This window comes from Oreochromis aureus, linkage group 10 (genome assembly GCF_013358895.1).
Source record: "Oreochromis aureus strain Israel breed Guangdong linkage group 10, ZZ_aureus, whole genome shotgun sequence".
Lineage (NCBI taxonomy): Eukaryota > Metazoa > Chordata > Actinopteri > Cichliformes > Cichlidae > Oreochromis > Oreochromis aureus.
In genome coordinates, this window is record NC_052951.1 from 25896563 (window position 1) to 25907386 (window position 10824).

General features: G+C 42.5%; 1 protein-coding gene across 1 annotated transcript; it reads left to right on the top strand.

Moving 5' to 3' along the window:
- Nucleotides 1-921: 921 nt before the first annotated feature.
- Nucleotides 922-3218, top strand: LOC116319048 (uncharacterized protein C11orf87 homolog). The gene is made up of 2 exons (XM_031738274.2): nucleotides 922-1239; nucleotides 1697-3218. Exon 2 carries the CDS (start codon nucleotides 1797-1799, stop codon nucleotides 2217-2219), a length of 423 nt encoding a protein of 140 aa, XP_031594134.1. The 5' UTR covers nucleotides 922-1239; nucleotides 1697-1796; the 3' UTR covers nucleotides 2220-3218.
- Nucleotides 3219-10824: the final 7606 nt, after the last annotated feature.

The following is a 10824-nucleotide window of genomic DNA, read 5'->3' on the forward strand; positions in this document are numbered from 1 at the left end:
CCCCTTTTTTCAGCATTAAAGCTGTGATTTTTAGTTCAGTTCTGTGTTACCGAGTCCTGCGTTTTTGCAACCACAGCGCTGCCTGCCACACACTTACACCTGCAGATATGAAATATGACATATCTACACTATTTCAAAGAGGATAAAATGTTGGCTTATGCAGATTTTTTAAAAAACAATTAAATCTCCATTTAGAACTTTTCTTACATTTCTGTGGAGTTGACAAGTTTCTCTGTGAAGGACAAAAGCAAAGAAACAGTTCAGTGGAATTTTGGTCCTTCACCACCAAAACCTGCAATCCATATTTAGATTTAACTGTATCTGGCTGTTCTAGGCTGATATAAAACTTCAGCAGTGTGAAGATCATGTATTTGCCCCAGAACCCACACACTGAAGCAGATATTGATTTCCGAAGTGTTTACTTAGCAGAGTTACACCTGCGACGGCTTGATTTAATGAAGAGTTAAACCGATTTTCAGCTGTAGATCTGTGATAAATGCAAAGCGATGTTCTCCGAGCACAAATCCCATAATGTCTCTGGTAACAAGTGTAGGTGTGGAGCTTTCTAGCAACTTTAGAAGCAAATGAAATCCAGACAGCATGCACAGACCTACAAATGAATGCAATTTCTGTTATTATAATGAAGCTTAAAATCTTCATAGCATGCAGGTTTGCAGCATTTGACTGACCACACCCTCAGGAATGCCACTGATAACTAATTTTCCTTGTTTAGTCACCAGGATGATTAGTGTTTATTAGTTTGCTGATTGGAATGAAGCGCACGCACCGAGGTCATGTTAATACATAAATTACATCTCAGGGTGAAGAAGGAAAAAAAAAACAACCCTGCCAGCTGACTGGTATAGGAGACCTTTAATGCAGCTGCAGCTCTTCATTCAGATGCTGAGTGGAGCAGCGGACGGCTGGAGGAGGAGGGACGCTTTTCCAGGAAAACCAGACACAGCTCTATTCTAATCGCATTTTTGAAAAGCCCACTTTGATGCATAGTGAGGGAGTTTCCCTCTCTACCTGAGATATTTAGCTGGGGGAAAGCGCCGTCCTAGATGCAGACTGAGCGGATTGCGGCAATCAAAGCGTCTTGAATGATCGGAGCTCAGCAGCAGCAGCAGCAGCAACAGCATCACATTGTATGAAATGCGTCACCGCGATCCAGTTTTCCCATTTACACACATCGGCTCGCCACTCACGGACCGCTTCCCGCACTGACTGTTTCATCAGGTAAGACTCCAGCATTTTTCCTCCGCCTGTTTAAATATAGCCTACCTGCCTGAGCTGATGCAGATTATTATACTCTGCGTAAAGCTGACATTCTTATCCTAAAACGCTGCTGCGTGGAGCGCAGAAAAGGGCTTCTGTTGGGGCTTTATCTTGTAGGCCTACACATTACAATAGCTGATGTATTGTCCCGACTTCTGCTGTGCCTTATATTCAAAGCAACGTCCGAATTTAATTCATTCATTTATTTTCAACCTGACCTGGGCGTATTATCTGTTAGGAGTTGGCACATTTCATCTAACACTGTGATTCAGTGCGCACTTGCCATCTTAATTGTCTCGGTTTGGTTTTGTTAATGTAGCCTGGACCTGCTAATGGGGAAACTGGTGGGCGGGTTTCTAATGTTCTGCCTGCTCTGGAGCTGATCAAGCGGGTCTCGTGTGTCTTCTTTTCGGTGCAGGTAACCACATGCGCGGGCCGGTGTCACCGCGCTGAGCCCGGAGAGCACGAAGGGTACAGGGGTCAGTGAGACTTGGAGTGGCCGGGAAAACGAGGACCGGATGACAGCCAGAACCGCCGAGGCCTCGGGGCTGTCGGTGCCGCTGCACCGCTGTCACGGGGGGTTCCAGGCCAGTAACGGCACCTGCGCGGAGCAGCTCAGCCTCTTTCCGCCGTTCTCCTCCACCCTCGCGCTTCTCGTGCTGGTGGCCGTGCTCGTGGGGATCGTCCTCGTTTCCCTGGCAACCTTCCACTTCCACAAGAGGAAGCTTCGGAATAGGAAGATCCAACGCGCGCAGGAGGAGTACGAGCGCGACAGTCGCAACCCCGCGCGCGGCGGGGCGAGCGGGGAGCCCGTGAGGCCGTGCGTCATCGTCCGACCAGTGAGATGTGAGGAGAAGCTCTCGTGTCAGAGCGCGGAGAGCGGGGACGTGGAGGTGGAGGACAAACAGGCGCTGCACGAGACAGTTTCTCTTGACTGTTAACTTAGTGCAACTTCAGGGAACGAGACTGTGGAATAAACAGGAAAAGCAATAAGGCACAAAGAACTCCCACACCCATCTCTGCTGCTTGTAGATGAATTAGGAAAAAAATGCAGAATACTGAGCAGAATAGGCCTAGAGGTAACATTTCACGGACACACAGATTAGCTGTGATGCCACACACCTCCCTAAAACACCACTATTTAGCCAATTCCTTTTGGGACTATGTAAAGTATTTGCCTGCTTTGACTTTTGGGCCTCCCTCTTTCCCCTTTCCCCCCCAGCCCTAAAATGTTGTTTAAACCTCAAATATGTTGAAACTTTAAATCCTCCCCGGGATGTGCACATGGTTGTGTTTAAATTATTGAGAGCTGGTGAGATAACACAGACCATAATGGCTCGCTGATCTTCCTTGGCATGTCCTCTGACACACTACCAGTATGTAGTTAGTCTATAATGGATGTTGTGGTGCTGTTAGGCAGTGCAAAGCTGCACATAGGCTATAGACAACGGCTTATTTGTTTGCTGTAGTATTTTTCCTTCAATCAAGTGACTTAGCATATTTGCATAAAGTACTGTCCTCCAATGTCTGTTAGACATCTGTAGGTAGCTCTAGTTAGCCTGACAGGATGCAAAACCTTTTTGCTGTAGTTATGCACATAAGATAGTTTCTTTTTTCCTTTAAAGTGTCTTTAACGTAAATCTTTGGCGCTAATACAGTATTTTCATTTTTGAGTATTTATAATGTATTCTCTGAGATGTAATAAATTGAGAAATCTTCCAAGAGAGGCTTTCAGTTGAAGCCAGTCTTTTTTCTCTCTCTCTTTCTCTCTCCTGATCCTTAATATTGTATAATAGTGGGCCTACTAGAAATTCTGTGTCATTTATTATATGAATTCACTGTAAATGTATGCCATTATGAGAGCTGGAATGTTTGCAGTAACACCATCTTTCTGGAGTTCATATAACCTGCCTTATCAAAGGAAAATGTGTAATATTCAAAGTTTCTAAATAAATACATGATATATATAAATACTTTATGTTAATCCCTTGAATGTGTCAGGACTACTTTTACCACTGAAGGAAATGTACAACTACACTGGAAACTGAATTGACAGGTACAATTCATCATCATGATTGCAGTACTGTATAGGTGACATTATGAAAATGTTTACATTTACATTCTTACCATTGCCCAATCCTCTTGGAGTGAACAAATGACCTTCCCAAGGGTCTCTAAGAACCCATGAGCCGTGAACTACTGGTGCTGAAAGCTGTGTCTACTGAATACAAAATCACATCCACTGCATATAGAGCAATATCGTCCATACAGACCCTATCAGTCTTGTCCACAGACACACCATCCTTGAGCTCAACTTCTTTCTGCAAGCCCCATCACGTCTTATTGGACATCAGTGGCCGTGAGTCGGCATCAGACAGCATGTTGGCTGGGTACCAGGACACCATGTTCCTAATTGTCCCCAGCAAAAATGCTTGGGAATAAGAAGCAATCTTTGGCAAGATGCCCCCTCTGGAACATGCACTGACAGCCTGCCCATCTATCTTATCTCATTGGCATAAGTGCAACAAAATGAAGCCATTTATCCTCACAGGAAAATTGGAAAAAGTCAGTGAAAGATGACTAATGCATTCTACATTTAAACATATGTTTACTTCACAGCAATTTATAGATTTGAAACCAGAAGGTCAAAAAAATTATTGACATTTAAAATAAATACGTAATAATTAGAAGGATACGATGCATTAAATGTTGCAATTCTATGTAGCTAGATCAGGTCACAGCCTGCAGCAATCATACTCATAATTACTTTGTGCAACACTTGCTTCTGTTAAATGTGGATCTAAATTTTATTTATTTGGGTGTGCAGGCATCTCGCCAACAAGGCAGGATGAGGAAGTACACTGACTTGGTGTCAGTAGCAGTGTAAGAATGAATGTGAGTGGGCATGGGCGGATGGAGATCAATGGTAACTAGATAGTTTAAATGATTGAAGGTCAGTGTCTCAAAAGAGGTGGAGGTAAGTGGAACACAGTAGCTGGGGAGGGAAGTGGGTTCACCAGCCAGGATTCTATTGTGCCGAATGACTACAAATTAGTGGAGGTCTGTGGCTAAGTCTTTTATGATGATTAGTCCCTAAGAAGGTGAAGTCAGTGGCTGTCATTTGTGGGCAATTAGTGGGAGTGTGTGTGTTGCAGTTGGTGTAGATTACTTGTGGGGTGCTACTAGAAAAGGATAGGGTGACTAGGCTAAGTACCCAGGTGGAAAGAAGCAGCAAAGGGTGGATAAAGGTGGTTGACTAATGGTAGGGAGCTCAGTAGCTAAGAATGGATAGAAGGCTCTGGCTATGAATGGACAGAGAAATGGAAGGAGGTCAGCTAGTGTAAATGAGTGAAGTATGTATATAAGAATGAATAGAAATGCTTGGCTCAAACTGTATAAAGTACTGGAAGAGCTTATCAGCTAGACTTGGCTAGGGTTGTCAAAGTTCAGTGACTAGAAATGGTTGGAAGCTGGAAATCTTTTAAAAATCTGAGTCTAAGAACTGACAGTGGAATGGTAGGTAAAAGCTGCGGATGGATGGAAATCAATGGCTAGGAATCATTTGAGTGTCTAGGAATGGACAAATGAATGGTGGGAAGCCAGTAACCATAGATGGATGGTTACTACATAGAAATGGACAGATACATGGAAAGATATCAGTTATAGTGAAAGAATGGTGAAAGTCCATGGACACAAGTTAATAGAAGTGTCTGGCTCAAAATGTACAAGGTAATGGAAGAGCTCATCAGCTAGGTTTGGATAGAGCTGTCACAGTTCTGTGGCTGGAAATAGTTGGAAGAATCTATTAAAAGTCAGAGTCTAGGAGTTGACTTTGCAATGGTAGGATGGCAGTAGCTAGGAATGGATGGAAGTCAGTGGCTGAGAATCAGTTGAGTGTCTAGTAATGGACAAAGGAATGGTGGGAGGTTAGTAGACAGGAATGGGTTGAAGTTACTAGATAGTAATGGACAGATAAATGGTGAGGGATCAGCAGCTAAGAATTGATGGAGGTCAGTGGCTAGGAATTTACAGAGGAGTGGAAGGGGTCACTAGGTAAAGATGGAAAACGGTTGGTAGCTAGGATGGAAGTCAACAGCTGTACACAAGGAAAGAGGGCAGTAGCTGCAAATTAATTAAAGTCATTGTCAGTGCCTCCAAGTCACTGAGGGTTATCAGTCTGGAAATATTGGAGGAATTATGAGGTCTGTGTCGAGGAATTATTTAATCAGTGGGTTGAAATGGATAGAGATCAGTTGACGAATGAAAGCTGGAAGTCAATAGCTTGGAAATGGAGGTCAGAAGCCAGTAGCCGGGAATGGATTGTGATCAGTAGTCAGTAATTGGGAATGGATGGCGATAAGAGGTCAATAGTCAGTAATGAATTATGACTGTTATTATCTATTATCAGACATATAGCTGCATTAGAAAGGCAGAGACAGAGGTCAGACACAGACTTTTGTGACATAAGTTCACTTTGGGAATAGCCTACTTATCGTGTATAACCTAATTTAGAATTAATGAGGCCAGTTTTCACGGTTTTGTTGTCTCAGGAGGCGTGTTCATCACCGCTCCAAATAGACTCTGCAAGGTGTGCTGGTTGGCCAGTAAGTGGAAATAGGGGCTTTAGACATTGTTTAATGTCTCGATTATGGTGCCATTATGGTTGTGAGTACTGTATATGTCACCTAAGGCAACATGCCTTCATATAGGTCTACACATCAAAGTAAAACTATCTATATTAGCTTGCACCACCTTCTCAAAGGAAATTACTGCTTTTTTTTCTTTCTTTTATGTCTTGTGGGACGATGTCCCAGCATAATTAGTAAGTAAACATAATTTAAGGCTAAGTGGATAGAGAGCGACATCATCCAAATGATGATTTATAAATTCAATTCTCAGTTGTGAAGTAAATGAACTGAAAAACAATACAGCAAAAACAGCTGCTAGTTTCACTTCTTTTAAAATGTTAAAGTGACTCCACGTAGGTCAGCAAAAGAGGCGTGGCAGTTGGTATAATCGCTGCACAGAGTGTGCGCTTGTGCATGGTGAAATTTGTGGTGTAGGATGTAGCAGTTAATGGCATAACTCAAAGATGCATGGCGGGAGAGGGAAGAGAAAGAAAAAGAGCTCTATTCAGACGAGGGGTGTGTGTGTGCAAGGATTTATGGTATAGAAAGAAGCAGTCGCTGGTTTGGCTTGTTTCTCTGTTCCACACTGAGGCATTGTTGCAAACTGCGCAGCCTGGTGTTTGAAAAGAAAACCCAGAACATAAGGAATATTCCTCTGAATTATCATGCGAGTAACAGGAATGTTTCTGCAGTGCAGGTGTAACATTACATTGAGACAGTGTGAAGATTTGGACCTTCTCCAAGCGGTGAAAGAACTCAGCTCAGGTTGTTGCTACAAGGCCTGGCAAGTAAACTACTGGGCGTGCCAATTAATGGGCTTCCGGTTGCACTCAATATAAAACCAACGCTTCTGCCAACCTGCCTGCTGTGGGGCATCGGATTTTAAAGGGCTACACATTAACAGAAGCAGCATGAGTGGGGGATAAAAAAAAAAATTGAATGATAAACACTCCACAGTCCACTGCGTCAGAGATTGGAAGATTTCTCAGTCTATGATATGCAGCAGGAATTCACTGGAATTAAAACATTTCTCAAGGTGAAGGGATGAATTAGACCCGCGTCCGGTTACAGCTTTCTCATACTGATAAGGCTTTGCCCTCGACTTTACAGCTCGCTCCGATTATTCCACTGAGCTGCATTAGCAGATTGGTTCTGGGCTCCATATCTCGGCTCAGAGTGATGACAAGTGTCAGTTCACTGTCAGGAAGAGAGGGAACCACTGCTCCCGTTCTCACCCCTGCTGTCAGGGTTTGAGGAGGATGATTTGTCACCACCAGTGTCTGTGTATATGCTTCATTACTGCGGGTTCAAGCTGTGACTGTGAGGGTACATTACCAAGAACTCAGGCAAGTACCTTCATGGCTCTGTGGGCAAAAAAGAAGGAATCGAAAATAAGATTTGTTCAAAGTGTGTATCATTTTTGATTTGCTGTACTGTTCTGCCCTCATTCTCCTGTAATTCATATAGGCCTCAGTTTAACTAGAACATTAGTAACAGAGATGCAGTGGTCTCTAAGAAAATGGGTGTTTTAAATGGAAGCCTTAGAGTCATTGAAAGAGTGGAGTAATCGCATGTATGTGTGTGAACTATAACACAGTGTTTTCTGACCATGTTAGTATGTAAGATGCTTGGTCCATTAGTTTGATCTAGACTAAAATATATAAACTACTGGCTACAATTGTAGCAACCAGATGATGACTCCAAATGTCTTCACTGTCTCATGCAAATTATCTCTGCTGATCACAAAATGACAGGAACGCTCATGTGGTTATCAAAATACCATGCAGGGAAAAGGGCAAAAATAATGCTTATGTTCTGCATCTAGTTAAGTTCCTTAAGAGAGGTCTGTGATTTTTTTTTTTTAATGATTAAAATATATTTTACACTCAAGTAAATTTTATCCATCTCATAACATAACTTCAAGTTAAAAAATCACATTCGGTGGAAAACCAAATTCTCTTTAGTGGGAATTGAAATATTTTTGTTTTTGAGAAAAACTCAACCAGTCCAGTTAGCTTCTATCAAAAGATTGTTGGCAAAAACAAATAAACAAACCCCAAAACAATGACCTAAAAGAGACTAAAAGTTCTGCAGAGCTGAGGGATTTGTCACTATGACTGATACAGGCAGTCACACGATCTATAGTTAGTAAATAATTCAGTAACATAACATGTTATTGCTCCAGTGTGAGCTTTTTTTTGTTTGTTTCTCCTGATGTTGTGTATGGCTGTGTTCCTCTTACCTTCACCTACATAAAACTCATGATGTGTATTGATTTACTGTGTGTTCACCCTGCTTGGGTATTACAGTAGGTGCATTTTACAGCCATCGAGGCCCCACAGGACACAGGAATGTGAGTATAGCCCCGAACAGCAAATATGTTTCTCGAATGTAAAACGGCTCCAGTTGATACCCTCCACTGAATTTTCTCGCGGTGGAGAGGGGCTTTAAGATGAGATTACTGATGGATGGGGCTGCTGCCTGTTCACACTTCTGGAGATTAATGGCTGCATGGCTTCATGTCCTGTATAGTAATCCATTTGTGGGACACTGCATCATTTTCTGACAGCTGAATTAGGGTTCTGTGTGATTGCTCACCTTAGTTTATAGCACAAAGGCTTGCAACATCATATCCTGTGAACAGGACAGTGACATTTTTCCTAATAAGACTGTTATGTAATGGATACACATTTCAGTCTACACACAGCGAAGTGAATTGTCAGAGGTTCTCCATTCCACAGACGAAATTAAACTATCCTAAAAGAAAACACAGATTATCGCTCAAAGCAGGAGTCTTTGATGATTTTCATGACCGGACTACAACCAGCAGTGAACTGGTTCCAACGCTAACGTTATGCTGAACATTTTGATGGTTTTCTTAAGTCAAAATGGATGTGCTGTATTTTGTTTTGTATTTTTAATTAGGGCATTAAACAATGTTAAAAATGTTCATTTATACATATGTGTATTCTGTGCTGTCAGACACAAAAACCTCTTCTCCACTGGCACACTGCACATCTGCATCTGGTTCTAGCTTCTGAGAACAAGCCTACAGCTACCTGTTTTTCTCCCAAATATAATTTTGGCTCCTACAAAACAGGCTTTGGTCTTCCCCTGAAAGAAAATCCCCAGGACTGTGATTTATAACTGTAAGGGTTTTTGTTGTTGTTGTTTGTTTGTTTTTTGTAAAATGGATATCATTTACTTAAGCTTAAAATATATTTTGTTCACCCCCCCAAAAATTCACAAATCTCTGTTAAGTCCCATCCTTAACTATATGCAACCCAATCAAGCTTAAGTGCAAAGCTACCACCACAAAGGCCCATTTTGAGCCACAAAGACCCATTTTTCCAGCTGTACAAGCAGTAGCAGGGAACTACACTACCTGACCAATAAATAAATAAATGAATATATAAATCATCTGGAACTCTGGGTTCATCAACATTATGTGTCCCAAAATGAGGTCAACTAACTGCCTCCTTTTTTTTCTCTTCCTCCTGGTCGGTCACATCAACCCCCGACACACTTTCTTCAATACAAAAGCAGAACGTTTTTTAAAGATTTAAACATTTAAAAAAGTAACAGTACATTTTTTTAAAGCACCTAATGAAATAAAGCACAAAAAGCTAAGAAAACTAAAAAAGGCAGAAGCAAAATATGTCAGGAAGGACAAAGGTGAGGAGCACAGGGGTGGACTCAAAAGTGAGTGAAGTTAGACTGAATTAATGCACACAAAACAAACCAGGGAAACAAGACACAGGTGGATGGAGGTGGGAAAAGAAAGGGAAAGCAAAAGACAAGAAATGATAGTAACCTTCCAAAATAAGACAGGAAGTGACAGAAAAGAGAGAGTTTCTCTATCCAGGCGGAGAGTCCGCCACATTGAGTACTTTTCTGAAACCATCTAAATGCATTAAATGCAAGTGGGCTATAAAGCCCTCCATCCCAGTGTGAGCACAGATACAGGCTTCCCAACCACACTCTGTGAATGTGCAACATGTGATTGATGTGTGAAAATCGACAATCTCACAAAGAAAAAGTTGAGCTCAAGATGTTCAATTTTCATTGGGAGTGCCCAGAATGGGTTAGGGTTAGAAAAGAGTACCTCAGAGGGACAGCTAAGGGTTGAGACCAAGTTAGAGGCAAGGCTGCGCTCTTCTGGATAGAGACCTCTGATGTTGTGCCTTGAATCTGCTGGAGCCACTCCTCCAGTTTTGGGGTTACAGCTCCTAATGCTCCTATTACCACTGGGACCACTTTGGACTTTACCTACCACATCTGCTCCGGTTGTTCTTTCAGACCCTGATACTTCTGTTTTCTTGTGCTCCTTATTACTAATGTTGCTGTCTGCTGAGATTGCGACATCTATCACAACTGTGGTCAGCCATCACCGTCTCTGGCTGATTGGCCAGCAGTTTGTCTGTCTGGAACTTGAAGTTGTACAGGACATTAGCCCTGTTGTTCTCAACCACCTTTGGCTGTGTTTCCCATTGGGAACTGGGAACTTCTAGTTGATATGTGGCACAGATGTCCATGGGCACTATCCTGGTCACTTGGTTGCGTTTCTCATTGTACATGGTCCAAGCTTGCATCACACATCCTGCTACTGTGTGCTGGATCTGGAGTACCTTTGCACAGTCTGCAATTTGGGTCCTGTCAGCTATGGTAGACGCTTGCCTCTATGGTTCTTGTATTTAGGTACTGTTCTTGTGCTGCCATGATCAGAGCCCCTGTGCAGTCCTTCAGGCCAGCCTTTTCTAGCCATTGGTAGGATTTCTGATGTCAGACACTTCCTCTATCTGTCAATGGACGATCCCATGGAGGTACTTGGTCATCCAGGATAGTTCTTCTCCCTGCTCCTCATCGCCATTGATATTCAGCTGCCCGTTACATTCTTGAAGCAGCTCATTTCAGGGGT